General features: G+C 43.1%; 1 protein-coding gene across 2 annotated transcripts in view; it reads left to right on the top strand.

Moving 5' to 3' along the window:
* Positions 1-18,953, top strand: part of Gucy2c (guanylate cyclase 2c) — an 84,459-nt gene that overhangs the window by 22,203 nt on the left and 43,303 nt on the right. For both annotated transcript variants that reach the window (NM_145067.3, NM_001127318.1), the window contains exons 8-11: positions 8,486-8,621; positions 10,676-10,761; positions 15,513-15,624; positions 18,849-18,930. In NM_145067.3, the coding sequence (NP_659504.2) occupies positions 8,486-8,621; positions 10,676-10,761; positions 15,513-15,624; positions 18,849-18,930 (416 nt within the window). The remainder of the gene's footprint in view (positions 1-8,485; positions 8,622-10,675; positions 10,762-15,512; positions 15,625-18,848; positions 18,931-18,953) is intronic.

Here is an 18,953-nt window from a genome sequence, read left to right as displayed (position 1 = left end):
GGCTCCTCCACTGGGGGCCCTGTGATCCATCCAATAGCTGACTGTGAGCATCCACTTCTGTGTTTGCTAGGCCCCGGCATAGTCTCACAAGAGACAGCTATATCTGGATCCTTTCAGCAAAATCTTGCTAGTGTATGCAATGGTGTCAGCGTTTGGAAGCTGATTATGGGATGGATCCCCAGATATGGCAGTCTCTAGATGTTCCATCCTTTCGTCTCAGCTCCAAACTGTGTCTCTGTACTCCTTCCATGGGTGTTTTGTTCCCAATTCTAAGAAGGGGCAAAGTGTCCACACTTTGGTCTTCATTCTTCTTGAGTTTCATGCATTTGGCAAATTGTATCTTATATCTTGGGTATTCTAAGTTTCTGGGCTAATATCCACTTATCAGTGAGCACATATTGTGTGAGTTCCTTTGTGATTGGGTTACCTCACTCAGGATGATGCCCTCCAGGTCCATCCATTTGCCTAGGAATTTCATAAATTCATTCTTTTTAATAGTTGAGTAGTACTCCATTGTGTAAATGTACCACATTTTCTGTATCCATTCCTCTGTTGAGGGGCATCTGGGTTCTTTCCAGCTTCTGGATATTATTAATAAGGCTGCTATTATAAGTAAGGCTGCTATGAACATAGTGGAGCATGTGTCCTTCTTACCGGTTGGAACATCTTCTGGATATATGCCCAGGAGAGGTAATGCGGGATCCTCCGGTAGTACTATGTCCAATTTTCCGAGGAACCGCCAGACTGATTTCCAGAGTGGTTGTACAAGCTTGCAATCCCACAAACAATGGAGGAGTGTTCCTCTTTCTCCACATCCTCGCCAGCATCTGCTGTCACCTGAATTTTTGATCTTAGCCATTCTGACTGGTGTGAGGTGGAATCTCAGGGTTGTTTTGATTTGCATTTCCCTGATGATTAAGGATGTTGAACATTTCTTCAGGTGCTTCTCAGCCATTCAGTATTCTTCGGGTGAGAATCCTTTGTTTAGCTCTGAGCCCCATTTTTAATGGGGTTATTTGATTTTCTGGAGTCCACCTTCTTAAATTCTTTATATATATTGGATATTAGTCCCCTATCTGATTTAGGATAGGTAAAGATCCTTTCCCAATCTGTTGGTGGCCTTTTCGTCTTATTGACAGTGTCTTTTGCCTTGCAGAAGCTTTGCAATTTTATGAGGTCCCATTTGTTGATTCTCGATCTTACAGCACAAGACATTGCTGTTCTATTCAGGAATTTTTCCCCTGTACCCATATCTTCAAGGCTTTTCCCTACTTTCTCCTCTATAAGTTTCAGTGTCTCTGGTTTTATGTGGAGTTCCTTAATCCACTTAGATTTGACCTCAGTACAAGGAGATAGGAATGGATCAATTCGCATTCTTCTACATGATAACCGCCAGTTGTTCCAGCACCATTTGTTGAAAATGCTGTCTTTCTTCCACTGGATGGTTTTTGCTCCCTTGTCATAGATCAAGTGACCATAGGTGTGTGGGTTCATTTCTGGGTCTTCAATTCTATTCCATTGGTCTACTTGTCTGTCACTATACCAGTACCATGCAGTTTTTATCACAATTGCTCTGTAGTAGAGCTTTAGGTCAGGCATGGTGATTCCACCAGAGGTTCTTTTATCCTTGAGAAGAGTTTTTGCTATCCTAGGTTTTTTGTTATTCCAGATGAATTTGCAAATTGCCCTTTCTAATTCATTGAAGAATTGAGTTGGAATTTTGATGGGGATTGCATTGAATCTGTAGATTGCTTTTGGCAAGATAGCCATTTTTACTATATAGATCCTGCCAATCCATGAGGATGGTAGATCTTTCCATCTTCTGAGATCTTCTTTAATTTCTTTCTTCAGAGACTTGAAGTTCTTATCATACTGATCTTTCACTTCCTTAGTTAGAGTCACGCCAAGGTATTTTATATTATTTGTGACTATTGAGAAGGGTGTTGTTTCCCTAATTTCTTACTCAGCCTGTTTATCCTTTGTGTACAGAAAGGTCATTGACTTGTTTGAGTTAATTTTATATCCAGCTACTTCACCGAAGCTGTTTATCAGGTGTAGGAGTTCTCTGGTGGAAATTTTAGGGTCACTTATATATACTATCATATCATCTTCAAAAAGTGATATTTTGACTTCTTCCTTTCCAATTTGTATCCCCTTGATCTCTTTTTGTTGTCGAATTGCTCTGGCTAGGATTTCAAGTACAATGTTGAATAGGTAGGGAGAAAGTGGGCAGCCTTGTCTAGTCCCTGATTTTAATGGGATTGGTTCCAGCTTCTCACCATTTACTTTGATGTTGGCTACTGGTTTGCTGTAGATTGCTTTTATCATGTTTAGGTATGGGCCTTGAATTCCTGATCTTTCCAAGACTTTTATCATGAATGGGTGTTGGATTTTGTCAAATGCTTTCTCAGCATCTAACGAGATGATCATGTGGTTTTTGTCTTTGAGTTTGTTTATATACTGGATTACATTGATGGATTTCCATATATTGAACCATCCCTGCATCCCTGGGATGAAACCTACTTGGTCATGATGGATGATTGTTTTGATGTGTTCTTGGATTCGATTAGCGAGAACTTTATTGAGGATTTTTTCATCGATATTCATAAGGGAAATTGGTCTGAAGTTCTCTATCTTTGTTGGGTCTTTTTGTGGTTTAGGTATCAGAGTAATTATGGCGTCATAGAATGAGTTGGGTAGAGTACCTTCTGCTTCTATTTTGTGGAATAGTTTGTGAAGAACTGGGATTAGATCTTCTTTGAAGGTCTGATAGAACTCTGCACTAAACCCATCTGGTCCTGGGCTTTTTTTTTGGTTGGGAGACTATTAATGACTGCTTCTATTTCTTTAGGGGATATAGGACTGTTTATATCATTAACCTGATCTTGGTTTAACTTTGGTACCTGGTATCTGTCTAGAAACTTGTCCATTTCATCCAGGTTCTCCAGTTTTGTTGAGTATAGCCTTTTGTAGAAGGATCTGATGGTGTTTTGGATTTCTTCAGGATCTGTTGTTATGTTTCCCTTTTCATTTCTGATTTTGTTAATTAGGATCCTTTCCCTGTGCCTTCTAGTGAGTCTGGCTAAGGGTTTATCTATCTTGTTAATTTTCTCAAAGAACCAGCTCCTTGATTGGTTGATTCTTTGAATAGTTCTTCTTGTTTCCACTTGGTTGATTTCACCCCTGAGTTTGATTATTTCCTGCTGTCTACTCCTCTTGGGTGAATTTGCTTCCTTTTGTTCTAGAGCTTTTAGGTGTGTTGTCAAGCTGCTAGTGTGTGCTCTCTCTAGTTTCTTTTTGGAGGCACTCAGAGCTATGAGTTTTCCTCTTAGAAATGCTTTCATTGTGTCCCATAAGTTTGGGTATGTTGTGGCTTCATTTTCGTTAAACTCTAAAAAGTCCTTAATTTCTTTCTTTATTCCTTCCTTGACCAAGGTATCATTGAGAAGAGTGTTGTTCAGTTTCCACATGAATGTTGGCTTTCTATTATTTATTTTGTTATTGAAGATCAGCCTTAATTCATGGTGATCTAATAGGATGCATGGGACAATTTCAATATTTTTGTATCTGTTGAGGCTTGTTTTGTGACCAATTATGTGGTCAATTTTGGAGAAGGTACCATGAGGTGCTGAGAAGAAGGCATATCCTTTTGTTTTAGGATAAAATTTTCTGTAGATATCTGTTAGATCCATTTGTTTCATAACTTCTGTTAGTTTCACTGTGTCCCTGTTTAGTTTCTGTTTCCATGATCTGTCCATTGGTGAAAGTGGTGTGTTGAAGTCTCCCACTATTATTGTGTGAGGTGCAATGTGTGCTTTGAGCTTTACTAAAGTTTCTTTAATGAATGTGGCTGCCCTTGTATTTGGAGCATAGATATTCAGAATTGAGAGTTCCTCTTGGAAGATTTTACCTTTGATGAGTATGAAGTGCCCCTCCTTGTCTTTTTTGATGACTTTGGGTTGGAAGTTGATTTTATTAGATATTAGAATGGCTACTCCAGCTTGTTTCTTCAGACCATTTGCTTGGAAAATTGTTTTCCAGCCTTTCATTCTGAGGTAGTGTCTGTCTTTTTCCCTGAGATGGGTTTCCTGTAAGCAGCAAAATGCTGGGTCCTGTTTGTGTAGCCAGTCTGTTAGTCTATGTCTTTTTATTGGGGAGTTGAGTCCATTGATATTAAGAGATATTAAGGAAAAGTAATCGTTGCTTCCTATTATTTTTGTTGTTAACGTTGGCATTCTGTTCTTGTGGCTGTCTTCTTTTAGGTTAGTTGAAGGATTACTTTCTTGTTTTTTCTAGGACGTGGTTTCCGTCCTTGTATTGGTTTTTTTCTGTTATTATCCTTTGAAGGGCTGGATTTGTGGAAAGATAATGTGTGAATTTGGTTCAGTTGTGGAATACTTTGGTTTCTCCGTCTACAGTAATTGAAAGTTTGGCTGGGTATAGTAGCCTGGGCTGGCATTTGTGTTCTCTTAGTGTCTGTATAACATCTGTCCAGGATCTTCTGCCTTTCATAATCTCTGGTGAAAAATCTGGTGTAATTCTGATAGGCTTGCCTTTATATGTTACTTGACCTTTTTCCCTTACTGCTTTTAATATTCTATCTTTATTTAGTGCATTTGTTGTTCTGATTATTATGTGTCGGGAGGAATTTCTTTTCTGGTCTAGACTATTTGGAGTTCTGTAGGCTTCTTGTATGTTCATGGGCATCTCTTTCTTTAGGTTTGGGAAGTTTTCTTCTATAATTTTGTTGAAGATATTTGCTGGCCCTTTGAGTTGAAAATCTTCATTCTTATCTACTCCTATTATCCATAGGTTTGGTCTTCTCATTGTATCCTGGATTTCCTGGATGTTTTGAGTTAGGATCTTTTTGCATTTTGTACTTTCTTTGATTGTTGTGCCGATGTTCTCTATGGAATCTTCTGCACCTGAGATTCTCTCTTCCATCTCTTGTATTCTGTTGCTGATGTCCCATCTATGGTTCCAGATTTCTTTCCTAGGGTTTCTATCTCCAGCGTTGCCTCACTTTGGGTTTTCTTTATTGTGTATACTTCCCTTTTTAGGTCTAGTATGGTTTTGTTCATTTCTATCATCTGTTTGGATGTGTTTTCCTATTTTTCTATAAGGATTTGCAACTCTTTAGCAGTGTTCTCCTGTATTTCTTTAAGTGAGTTATTAAAGACCTTCTTGATGTCTTCTATCATCATCATGAGATATGCCTTTAAATCCGGGTCTAGGTTTTCGGGTGTGTTGGGGTGCCCTGGACTGGCTGAGGTGGAAGTACTGGGTTCTGATGATGGTGAGTGGTCTTGGTTTCTGTTAGTAAGATTCTTACATCTGCCTTTCGCCATCTGGTAAACTCTGGAGTCAGTTGTTATAGTTGTCTCTGGTTAGAGCTTGTTCCTCTCATGATTCTGTTATTCTCTACCAGCAGACCTGGGAGACTAGCTCTCTCCTGAGTTTCAGTGGTCAGAGCACTCTCTGGAGGCAGGCTCTCCTCTTTCAGGGAAGGTGCACAGATATCTGGCATTCAGACTTGCCTCCTGGCAGAAGATGAAGGCCCGAAACAGAACCTGTCCCAGAAGCTATTAGCTTCTGTAGTCCACACTCTCACCTGTGGACTAGTCTGGGTGGAGTCCGGGAGCCAAGATGTCTCCCGCAGACGCTCAGGCAAAGCCCTCCCGGGCCAGGTGGACACCTATCCTCTGTGCAGAGTAGTCTCGGTGGAGTCCGGGATCCAAGATGTCTCCCACAGATGCTCAGGCCTTAATGCATTCTTAATGTCTCAGTACCCTACTGTCTTAGTCAGGGTTTCTATTCCTGCACAAACATCATGACCAAGAAGCAAGTTGACACAAAACTAGCCAGTACAATTGACCCCTTGTCAACTTGACACACAAACACATCATTAGTAAGCTTCAACCCTTACATTCTTATTCATCCCCAAGGTCTAAATAACTTTAAACATTCCACAGTCTTTACATATTCTTAAAATTTCTATCTCTTTAAAATATCCATCTCTTTTAAAATCCAAAGTCTTTTTACAATTAAAAGTCTCTTAACTGTGGACTCCACTAAAATAGTTTCTTCCTTCAAGAGGGAAAATATCAGGGTACAGTCACAATCAAAAGCAAAAATCAATCTCCAACCATCCAATGTCTGGGATCCAACCCACGATCTTCTGAGCTCCTCCAAGGGCTTGGGTCACTTCTCCAGCCATGCCCTTTGTAGCACACGCATCATCCTCTAGGCTCCAGATGCCTGTACTCCACTGCTGTTGCTGCTGCTCTTGGTGGTCATCTCATGGTACGGGCATCTCCAGAACACTGCATGACCCCTTAAGTCCTGGGCTGTCAATTGCAACTGAGGCTGCACCTTCACCAATGGCCTTCCATGGCCTCTCGCAGTGCTGAGCCTCAGCTGCTCTGTGTGACCACTTCATGCCTTCAAAACCAGTACCACCTGGGTGACCCTTACACATTACCAAGTCCTGCTGCAGCAGGAGTACAACCTTGGCTATGTCTGGAACACAGCCTCTTTGTGCTTTCAGAAAATACTTCCCAGAAGATGTCACCTCAACGATGCTGGTCTCTTCTTAATCACCACTAATTTCTTAGCTCCAGCTAACCAGCATCAATAGTCCCAGTAATGCAAAGTTTTTGCTTTAGTAGTTCTGGTATCTTGTTAATCACAGCTGATTCTTCAGCCCCAGCAGACCTCCATCTTCTGCACTGTTCTCAACATTATCTTCCAAACTCCTACACAACATCTGACAGAGCTCTTAACAACGAATGGATCTTCTGGCCCAAAGTTCCGAAGTCCTTCCACAGACCTCCCCAAAACATGGTCAGGTTATCACAGGAATACCCCACTATGGTGGTACCAATTTGTCTTAGTCAGGGTTTCTATTCCTGCACAAACATCATGACCAAGAAGCAAGTTGGAGAGGAAAGGGTTTATTCAGCTTACAATTCCATACTGCTGTTTATCACCAAGGAAGTCAGGACTGGAACTCAAACAGGTCAGGAAGCAGGAGCTGATGCAGAGGCCATGGAGGGATGTTACTTACTGGCTTGCTTCCCCTGGCTTGCTCAGCCTGCTTTCTTATAGAACCAAGACTACCAGCCCAGAGATGGTCCTACCCACAAGGGGCCTTTCCCCCTTGATCACTAATTGAGAAAATTAGCCTTACAGTTGTATTTCATGGAGGCATTTCCTCAACTGAAGCTCCTTTCTCTGTGATAACTCCAGCTATGTCAAGTTGACACAAAACTAGCCAGTACACCTACCTTGTTTGGCACTTGTCCTAGAACAAGGACTTCCACTTACCCATTAGACCATAGTCACCTTATTATACTGCAGAGCTTCTAAGACACATTAGGCTCTGTCAGTCACTGAGCTTTAATGAGTTGCAGTTTGTCCTCTGCCTTCTGCTTTCTGTTGAGAGAGGCTATAGAAATGAATGAGGGCGTGGCTCAGATACCCCCAAGCAACTTTGCAATGGCGAGTGAATGCCTAAGCACTGTAAGGAGGGTGAGCATCATCCCTCTTCCTAGACCATCTGTCCCACGTGCTCCATGTTATGGACCTGCCAAAATTAAGGCTTGTAAGCGCCTTCAATGCAAGATCTTAATTGAGTTCTGTTCATCCCGTGAAATGATGACGATCTTTGCGGCTGGCCACATAGTTCAGTGAATACAGACACCTGCCATGTCTGATCACCGGAGTTCGCTCCTGGGGTCCCACAAAGTGGAAGGAGAGGCAGGAGTCCCAGAAGTTGTCCTCTGACCTCCACGTGCATCCCCTCCCTCAAAAATAAATGTCATGAAATGATGATTTCAGAAAAAACAAAAACAAAACCAGGACCTTTATGGTTGTTATTGTTAATGTTTTTTGCAAAATGATTCCAAGTGCAAAGAACTTGAGTTGTCCTGTGACTCGGACAGAAGGGAGTTCCAAAGTACATGAGAGAGCAGAACCTATCTGGTTTCAGTTGGGTGAGAACTTTCAATTCCTGACCCTGAGAACCATCACGTAGCAGACGCAAAGGCAGTGGGATGCTAACTCTATTATTTTGCCAGGACAGAGGTTAAGGGCCTGAAGTGATGCTCGGAATCAGTGTCAAAGCAGTCAGTGGTGCATCAGCCAACCAAAGCCCCTCCCATCCCACTCTGGGCTTATCCCATATGGATGTTAAAATGGCAGATTTGACTTTCGCAGCTACCTTGTGTATTTCACCATCACAAGAAGGAAGCACAAGGCCTTCTAGGTCCTTCTCTAAAGTCAGGGCTCTTGTTTATTAATCCCAGGAGAAGGCAAAACTGGGACAGCGGAGCCCTGGCCCGAACAGGTGTTTCCCAAGTCTTCCTTAATTTCATGCTTCCAGATCCTCTGAATGTATTTTATCATGTTTCCCATGAATACCTACTCTAGGTTCCAGATCCCACCCCCTTTTCTCATTAAAATATATCTTCTCCTTCTCATTTAGGGGAGAAGTGACTTTTCTCTCGCTTACTTGGAGGGAACCTTGCTATTTGGACACATGCTGCAGACGTTTCTTGAAAATGGAGAAAATGTCACGGGTCCCAAGTTTGCTCGTGCATTCAGGAATCTCACTTTTCAAGGTACCTGTCTCATGGGATCAAACAATAAAGTCAAAAAAATGCAGGCTTTGGGAGGGGGTAGTGGGAGTCCACCAAGACAGGTGTCAGCGGTTGACGCTTCAATTGCTAAAGACCCTGGAGCTCAATGGAAGGAAAGGGCATTGCATAAACCTTTGGGGATGTGGTGATGTGTAACTAGACCGCAGCTCATGCTGCTGCAGTGCATGTTCGTGGGGTGCTGCAGAGTGAGCATGTAGGTCGGGGGCTCCATGAACGAGCAGGTTTACACAGAGCGTTGTTACGAGTAGTGATGTGCTGCCTGCCAGAAGAGAAAAATTTGCGGCTTACTTTTGTAAGTTAGCATATAAGGTATATTTACAGTCTTTTTCAAATGAATTGCATTTTAGTAGATTCTCTTCTCCATCCATATCCTCTTGTCTCCTGGCCCCCTAACACACATACACACACACACACACACACAAATACACACCACACTCACACATACACACACCACATTCAAACATACACACACACACACATACACACACACACCACACTCACACATAGTAACCAGTTTCAATCTCCTTTCTGCTCTCTTGCCTTAGGTTCAATTTTTTTTTTTAGTTTTATTTTTATCTCTTTATATTTTAATATATCTCCCTTCCTTTCCTATGTTAAGCCTCTATTTCCCCACACACACCAACTGCCCCCCAACTTCTAGACCGACACACCCATCCTGCAAGCTCCTCTTGGAGCTTCTTTGTCTCAAATCAAAGAAAAAGATTATAAAGAAATTTCCTTTTAAGAAATTATCTGGGGGCTGGAGAGATGGCTCAGTGGTTAAGAGCATTGACTGCTCTTCCAGAGGTCCTGAGTTCAAATCTCAGCAACCACAGGGTGGCTTACAACCATCTGTAATGAGACCGGATGCTCTCTTCTAGTGTGTCTGAGAACAGCTGCAGTGTACTTATAGATAACAAATAAATAAATCTTAAAAAAAAACCCAAACAAAGAAATTATCTTAAAATCTTGCCCTGCAAAACCTTTGTCTAGACCAAAGTGAGCACTTTGTTGGCTCCAGAAGATAGACAGTGATTAAATCACTACCTGGTCTACAAGCTGTGCCGGTGGCTGTGGCCTGAAAAGTACATGGTTTCTGCTTCCCTGGAGAAGCAGAGAGACACAGTCATGCATCACTCTGGCCCTGAGAAAAAATTTTAATAGCTCTGAGTCTGATTAAAATTATTTCTCATCAATAAAATAGAAGCAACCATTTTTATGTCATGACGTCCTGAAGAAAAGAAAATGGCAAATGTGCGGAGTCCTCTGACACAGAGATGGTGTCTGGTAATCATGAAATACATGTTAGGTTTGATTTTTTATATTTACATTCATTTGTTTATTCAGGGGTGTGCACACAAGTGAACATTCATGTATGCACACCACAGTGTGCAGAGGTCAGAGGACAACTGGTAGGAGTTGGCTCTCTCCTCTTGTCACATGGGCTCTGGAGACTGGATTCAGGCCCTCCGGAAGCATCCTGCCCAGCTGAACTGTTTGGGCATCGCAGAAGTAAGCTGTCCTGTTGAGCATGTAAAGGTTTTCCACCGAAGCACACATTCTGCATGGTTTACAGTTGGGAAGTTGAAAAACAAACAACCGAAGTATCTTTTTTAGTGTTTTAGCCACCAAACATTAGTGAAGCGATTTTGTTCTTTGTACAATGTAGACTACTCGCTATGGCCTACACGCTCGGCCACTGGTTTAGCTAATATTCTTGTGCAGTGTGGAGAATTCAGCAAATCATTAACCTACCACATCCTAAATGGCAGGAAGAGGATTATCCTGCTAAATGAACGAACATTCCCCCATAAAAATACCCTTCACAAATCACAATTAGTAGGGGCAAGAAGTAGGTAAGGGCCATGTGGTAAGAATATTATAGAGTGATTCTAATCCATTTTACAATCTTCATTGGGATCCTGCAGGTTCCACGCCTAAAGCCATTGATGGTCTCCAACATTCGTTCATTCATTCATTCTCTCTCTCTCTCTTTCTCTCCCCCCCCCCCATAGGCTTTGCAGGACCTGTGACTCTGGATGACAGTGGGGACATTGACAACATTATGTCCCTTCTGTATGTGTCTCTGGATACCAGGAAAGTATGTCTGACCCCTGATATGACCCCATGGTGACAATACTGGGTGGAAAGGGGCAGTTAACTGGAAACAGAGAGGCAGTGAAGGAATTAGAGAGGTTGATGTTCAGAATCTAAAGATAGATCATGGCAGCTCTCTTGGTTGTCATATGTATACTCCACTTGTGGTAGGATTCCCTAAGCGTGTTAGCATATAGAACCTCTAATCAGAAATCAGCTCACACACATATAGGAGTCAGACTAGTAGAGTCGATGAAAGGAAACAAGCTGATGGCAAGCCTTTCCTAAAGAGTGTAAAGCATTTTTACAAGCTAAATATTTCAAAGAAATAGCTCTCTCCATCAGCACTTCCATGAAACATGTGAACTGTGCAGTCTCTCAGGCACACACATGAAAGTGCCATGATGCTAGACTTTAACTCACATTCTACACCTGTGTCTTAATTAGGGTGTTACTGCTGTGAACAGACACCATGACCAAGGCAACTCTTAAAAGTACATCATTTAATTGGGGCTGGCTTACAGGTTCAGAGGGTCAGTCCATTATCATCAAGGCAGGAACATAGCAGCATCCAGGCAGGCATGGTGCAGGAGGAGCTGAGAGTTCTACATCTTCATCTGAAGGCTGCTAGCAGAATACCGGTTCCCAAGGAGATAGGATGAGGGTCTTAAAACCCATACCCACAGTGACACACCTTTGCCAACAAGACCATACCTCCAAATAGTGCCACTCCCTGGGCCAAGTATATTCAAAGCATGACATTCCACTCCCTGGTCCCCATAGGCTTGTTCAAACACATGAGTTTACGGGAACCATATCTAGCCATAGCAAAAAGTACATTTAGTTCAACTTCCAAAGTCCCCGTAGTCTATAGCACATCAATAAGGTTAAACGTCCAAAGTTCAGACTCTTCTGAGGTCCATCCAATCACTTAACTGTAATTCCTGAATGAAGACAGGAACCAGCCGGGCAAACTCCAAACTCTGCATCTCCATGCCTGATGTCAAAGCAGTTTTCATATCTCCAACTCCTTTTTCATCTTTGTTGAATGCAACAAACTTCTTTGCCTGGGCTGGTTCCACTCCCTGTTAGCAGTATTCCTCAGGAGATACTCCATGGCTCTGGCATCTGGGGTCTCCAAGACAACTTCAATGTTACAGCTTGTTTCAATGTCTGGCATCCACACATGATCTTCTAGGCTCCTCCAAAGGGCTGGCATCATTTCTCCAGCTCTGCCCTCTGTAGTACTCTAACCTCAGGTTGATCCACTCCACTGCTGCTGCTGTTCTTGGTGATCATCCCATGGTACTAGCATCTCTAATACATTGGGATCTTCTGCTGTTACTAGGCTTCACAAATAACCTCTCATAGGCTCTCTTCATGGTGCCAAGCATCAAAACCTTTGCATGACCCCTTCAGTCATGAAGGCCACCAACTACAACTGAGGCTGCCCCTTCATCAATGGCCTTCTCTGTCCTCTCACTGTGCCAAGCCTCAGCTGTTCTTCATGACTCCTTCATGCCTCAAAACCAGTACCACCTGCGTGACTCTTACACATTACCAAGTACAGCTGCAGCATGAAATACAACCTTGGCTATCTCTGGAACATGGCTTCTTTGTGCTCTCAGAAAACACTTCCCAGAAGATTTCACCTGAGTAATGCTGGTATCTTCTTAATCACCACAAATTTCTTAGCTCCAACTAACCAGCATCAATTGTCCCAGGAATCCCTTCTATTTTTCACTCTAAAGCCAGAGCCACATAGCCAAAGCTACCATGTTTTGATGTTTGCTGGGGCTGGAACATGCATGGCCCCCTCCTTACTCTACTACCAGCTTCCTGTTTTCCAACTCTTCTGCCTAAGCTTGTCTGTCCTGGCATTTGCTCTGTAGATTGACCTTGAACTCAGAGATCTGCATGGCTTTCTCCTGTAATACTCTAATTAAAGGTGTGTACCACCATGCCTGGATTTAAGCTTTTCTTTTATCCCAGGTTAGCCTTAAACTCAGAGATCTGTTTGGCTTTGTCTTCTGGGATTAAAGGTGTGTACCACCATGCCTGGATTTAAATTTAGCTGGATGGGTTCTTACTCCCAAATCCCTTAATCTGCTATCTCCTAGAACATAGGATTCAGGCCCATTTCACTTCCTGGTGCCCCTTTAATACTTTAACCATATATTTTGTATTTTTTCCTTTCTAAGCTTGCTATGCTTGTTCAAAACTTCAGGAGACTTAACCAAAGAGCAAAGTCTCTGTCAATGCAATTAATATAAGTCTCCTTATCTTAGACTCAGATAGACTCTTTAGACAAGGGCAAAAAGCAGCCACAATCGTCACCAAATACCACAAAAGCAGTCTCTAGGCCACATATTGAAATTCTTCTCCAATGAACCCTCCTGGGCCCGGCCTGCACAGTTCAAATCAATCTCAGCAGCAAAGTCTTGCACATTCTTACTAGAATGGCCCACTACACCGCACTAAAAACATTCCACTACTTTCCAAACCCAAAGTCTCAAAAATCCACATTCTTCCAGACAAAAGCATGGTCAGGCCTATCACAGCAATACCCCAGGCCCTGGTACCACTTCATTATTATGGAAGAGCCTGTGATGGCTGGTTTTATGTCAACTTGACACAAGCTATGGTCATCGGAGAAGAGGGAACCTCGATTAAGAGGTTGTAGGCAGGCCTGTAGAACATTTTTTAAAATCAGTGATTAAGGAGGGAGGGCCCAGCCCATTATGGATGGGATCACCGCTGGACATTTTGGCTCACGGTTCTATAAGAAAGCCAAGGGGAACTACTAGCTAGTAAGCATGGCCTCTGTGTCAGCTCCTGCCTCCAGGCTCCTGTCTGGTTGTAGTTCCTGCCCCGACTTCCTCTGATGAGAAACCCTGATGATGAAGCATAAGTGTTTCCTCCCTGAGTTGCCTTGGACATGTGTGTCAGTGCAGCAATAGTTACCCTAAGACAGCAGCCTCTAAAGAGGGGAGAGGGTCTACTCTCTCACCATATCTCCCACAAGAAGCTTCCTGTCTGGTATAGAGTTCACGGCTGAATTTAAAAGTGGAACCGCTTCCTGTATGCCTTCCGGAGCTGTGTCCGTCTAAACCATGAAAGCCACTGTTTCAGCCAGCCAAGTGACAAGTAAAGACCTTTTTCCTACAAGAGAAAAAGTGGACATCTAGAAGGAAATAGTATTCATTTGTAAATGTTCCAGAGTGGACCTTAGGGCAAGCTTAAATCATAACATACATACACATAATTAATATAAATAAGTCATAATATATGCATAGGTCTATATATATTGACACTGCCTTTTGAGAGACATCTACAATGGCAAATGTAAAAAATTACAGAAAAGATGCCCATCCTGAGAAAGTGACACCAGAAATTTGAGACAGCATTTCAGAATCTATAGTTTTTGTTACTATATTGGACCTTTAATGAAATACTATATTTGGGGGCCAGTGAGATGGCTCAGTGGGTAAGGGTGCTCAACTCTAAAACAGACAGCCTGAGTTTGATCCCCAAGACTCACGTGGTAGAAGGAGAGATTGGATTCCTGAAAATTGTCCCCTGACCACCACATGAATGATATGTATACCCACCTCCCAAATAGAAAAAAAGAAGAGAGAGAGAGAGAGAGAAGGGGAGAGAGAGAAAGAGAGGGAGGGAGGGAAGGAGGGAGAGAGGGAGGGAGGGAAGGAGGGAGAGAGGGAGGGAGGGAAGGAGAGAGGGAGAGAGAGACAGGCAAAGAGGCAGAGACACAGAAAGAAAAAAAGAAAAAAGAAAGAAAGGAAGGAAGAGGGAAAAAGAGAAGGGAGGGAGGGAAGGCAGGGAGAGAAGGAAAGAAGGAAGGAAGGAAGGAAGGAAGGAAGGGAGGGAGGGAGGGAGGGAGGGAGGGAGGGAGGGAGGGAGGGAGGGAGGGAGGGAGGGAGAAACTTTAAGAGGAATATAAAGTTGATACACATGCCATGGAAAATTTTTGTGTCATATCCCCCAAATGCTTCAGTTACTAACAGGAACCACACAAAGAGACCCACATGCTCATCCAAAGAGATGAAGACCCTACTGTCCTCGGAAGAGACACAAAGACGTGTGTGAGAGACCTTTCCTCACCACACTTCCACTGTTCCCTACACAGGTCTCCCAAAACAAATTTGGTCAAACTTCTCAGCATTTGACTGCTTCCAACCTCAGTACATAGTGTGTGTATTGGGGAGAACCTAGCAATTAGCTCTCAAAACATGGAGCTATCAGAATACTAGTCTATACTCAGGGTAGGTATCAATAGAGAGTTGATAAGCCACACCCTAGCATACAGGCTAATTTTGACCTTCTATATATGCAACTATAGGTTCTATCCTTCAGACTCAAGTCTCTAAATGTAAATTTCCCATGGAGAATATTTTGAGGGAAGGATAGTGACTGTAGAAGGTAGCCCTGTTTCAAACATATTGCACACAGCATTGTCAATACCTAGAGCACTAATTCAAAGATAGCCTGTAATAATGTTTCCATTAGCAGATAACGTCACGTGAAGGCTTTATTCATAGAGGCTTAATTAACAACTGGTAATGATGGCTCATATCTGTAATCCCAAAATTTGGGAAGCTGAGGCAGGAGGATTAAGAGATCGAGATCACGTCCCCAAAGCCACACACACACACACAGTCAGCCTCATCACACATTGCTCTAAAATGTTCTCATGATTTTCTTTTCTTTTTGCCTTTGTTTATGGCTCCAACACAGTACAAGGTTCTTATGAAGTATGACACCCACAAAAACAAAACTATTCCGGTGGCTGAGAACCCCAACTTCATCTGGAAGAACCACAAGCTCCCCAATGACGTTCCTGGGCTGGGTAAGCCGTTCTTGCTGAGTTTCCTTCTCTCGATGTGGTTTCCGCGCAAGCTGTAGGCAGTTAGCTTGTTTATCTTTTCTTCTCATCTTGCCTAGACTCTCCAGGTTTGTGGCTGGGTTTTACAAGCCCAGTGAGTTCTGGTTAGACCCATCCACATTCGAACCCTGTCTTGAAGATGGTTTCCATATAAGCGGGACCCCCTAGAAAACAAAGTCAGAAAATCAGCAAAATTGAATAGACATAAAAATGTGTACTTTATCCTGTTACTGCTACAGACTCAATGTTTTAAGCAAGGAATATTTGCTGGATCTCACCTCTCCTCAGCTTTGCTCAGCACCTCAGGAAAGGATCTGTCTAGCCCTGTGTGACGCCTGCACGGTACTCACGCCACATTTGCTTGTTCATGTGTCTTTTTACAACATACTGTACAAGATTGGGGTCTAATAGTCACTGATACCTGTTGCTGAAGCATACTGCACTGGAATAATTGAATAATTATGTATTCAATTATTCAATATATTCAATACATTCAATATGTAATTTATTCTATATAATCTACAATATATATTGTAACATTAATATCATAAGAATATATAATGTTATATAATATTATTAAATATAATATAGTGATATATTATATTATATTAATTACACACACACACACACACAAACACACACACACACACACACACACACTGGACCCAGCACTAAAACCATTAATTTAGATGAAAAGGCAGGTCCAGGGTAGCATAGCCAAAGACAATTGCGTTAACATGAGTCAGTTTGCTTTGATTACAACTAAAAGCTTTCTCCTCTAGCAAAGCAGCCTGTTTACCGAGTTCCCTCCAGCCCTACTGTCCTAGGACTTAGAAATCACCCTGCTGTTCACTGTACATTCTTTGAGAAGCCGGCAGAATGCAACAACCAGAATAGCCACTAGAGGGCACAGATGGTTTGCCTTAGAAGTAGCCTGAACCTGACTTAACAGAGAAGCAAAATGAAAATGCGGTTGAATTTTAAACAACTGCATTTAGCCAGGTGGCTCACATCTGTAATCACAGTGTTGGGAATACCGAAGGGAATATTACCATGAGTTGAGGCAATCCTCGGCCACAAAATGAGATCCAGGCCAGCCTGGACTACTGAGTATGACCCTGTCTAAACAACAATGAACTGATTTCATTTAAATAGCATGTTTAAATATCTAATTATGGTCATTATGTCTAGCACAGGGGGTGCTCATTATGTAGGCAGGTAGGGACTGAAATGACCTGAGTGGCTCAGACTCATGCTCTGGCATGGGGGTGTATGATGCCACAGTGTGGAGTTGTATTTTTTCTACAGACTTCCTCTTTGTCTGGGGCTAGGGGTGTGTTACGGTGGCAGTGTGTGATGGTGGTAGGCATGGTGGAAGTACTGTATCCATCAAAAGAAATGTGGTCACGACATGACTTCATGACAGTCTCATGATGGTCATGACATGACGTCACGATGTCATGATGGCATGAGCCCTGAGGTGGGAGCACTTTCCTGCCTAGGTGAGAGGCGAAACAAAGTCACTTAGAAAGCCAGGTGACAGGCAACCCCAGGGCAAAGCTTGCCAAGCAGCCCTCATGGAAATGTGCTACAGTTTTATCGCATGCTAAGCTTCTGCTTGGGACGGAGCAGGGGAGGGATGGGGCGTGGCGGGGCGAGGGACTGGGGGCAACAGAGGGTCAGCGGGTGGGGGAGGAAGAAGGAAGAGAGAGAGAGAACATGAGAAAAGTTTAGGATACAGTATGATTAAACAAAAACATTACAAGATGTGTGATAAGTTTACAGTAGAGGAGGGTCTTAGTATATTTTCATATTGGGGCATCTTTTTCTTGTCTCGGTAAAATAAAGAGGATCAAACTTTTATTCAAAGCTTTCAGCCATTTAAAAATCAATAATTTACTCATGGTGGGTACAGGCTGGCTGGTAGACAACCGAGCTGTGCCTTCAAGGGTCTTGAGTGTCCCCCCATGCTGTGTTAGAGACTCCTGGGGGTGGAGGGGGAGGGAGTGGAACTTTAATGAGAAATCTGTTCATCTTTTCTTGGAGTAATTTCATTAAGTACTTGGAAGTGACCTCCAGTCTTTAAAAAAAAAAAAAAATTTGAACACTTTCCCTATTTGAGCATTTGTTTGCGCGTGCTCTCTCTCTCTCTCTCTCTCTCTCTCTCTCTCTCTCTCTCTCTCTCTCTCTCTCCCTCCCTCCCCTCCCTCCCTCCCTCCCCTCCCCTCTCTCATGCAACTCTCTCCTCTCTCCTTGTCCTTTTTACCATATCCCTTTGTCTTCCAGCTCCTTACACATTTTGCTTCTCACTTTGAGTCATCCTTTCATGGAGCGTACTTACTTCCTGCCAGGTGGGGAAGCTCTGCACACACGTGAGCCAGAATGAGCCTGCGAGGGTTTTTACTGCTGTGGCTTCTGACACTGAACTTGTCCCTTACGTCCTTGGACGTCCCTCCAGTGTTTCCTCGGATTACACTCCCATTTTCCTGAACTCCACTTGTTGTTCTGAAAATCTGTGAATGGAAGACTTCTACTCAAACTATGCGCGCGCGCACACACACACACACACACACACACACACAAGATTCATTCACTCTAACACAGTCAAGTTATTGCTTTCCCTCAATAATAGAAATCTTGGAGAGGAATAGTATACAGCACTGTGGTTTAATATTCTAATTGGCTTTCTTACAGTATGCATCCAGCATTTAAACATAGCCATCTCTTTCTTTCTGCATAGAACCTCTTTAGACACACAGATCTAGAGAATATCATGTAGGCTTATCTCCCTTCAAATTATGTGTTGGAAACCACTTAATGTTCCTATGACAGTAGTGGTTTTGGTTAGAAATAAGGAGCTACATGGCTGTGCCTAGTGGCATGTACCTATAATTCTAGCACACAGGGGGATCATAAGTTTTAGGGCAACTCTGAGCTACTTAGGAAGAGGAGAGAGGGGAGGGGAGGGGAGGGGAGGGGAGGGGAGGGGAGGGGAGGGGAGGGGAGGGGAGGGGAGGAGCAGAGCCTGCAGATGCTGGATGCATAGCACCAATAAAAGATTAATCAAAAAATGTTTTTCAAAAGGGCTCTTCCCTCTCCTGTCCTCGGGCTTCATTTCACCAGGCGGGGCTCTGGGACGCATTTGTGCTGTGGCCCCGCTAATGCACACCCCTTCCTTCTCTGCACAGGCCCTCAAATCCTGATGATTGCCGTCTTCACGCTCACGGGGATCCTGGTAGTTCTGCTGCTGATTGCCCTCCTCGTGCTGAGGTACCTCCTTCCCACAGGCTTGC

This window comes from Mus musculus, chromosome 6 (genome assembly GCF_000001635.26).
Source record: "Mus musculus strain C57BL/6J chromosome 6, GRCm38.p6 C57BL/6J".
NCBI classification, from domain to species: domain Eukaryota; kingdom Metazoa; phylum Chordata; class Mammalia; order Rodentia; family Muridae; genus Mus; species Mus musculus.
The sequence above is the reverse complement of the archived record's forward strand: the minus strand, read 5'-3'. Positions and strand labels throughout refer to the sequence as shown.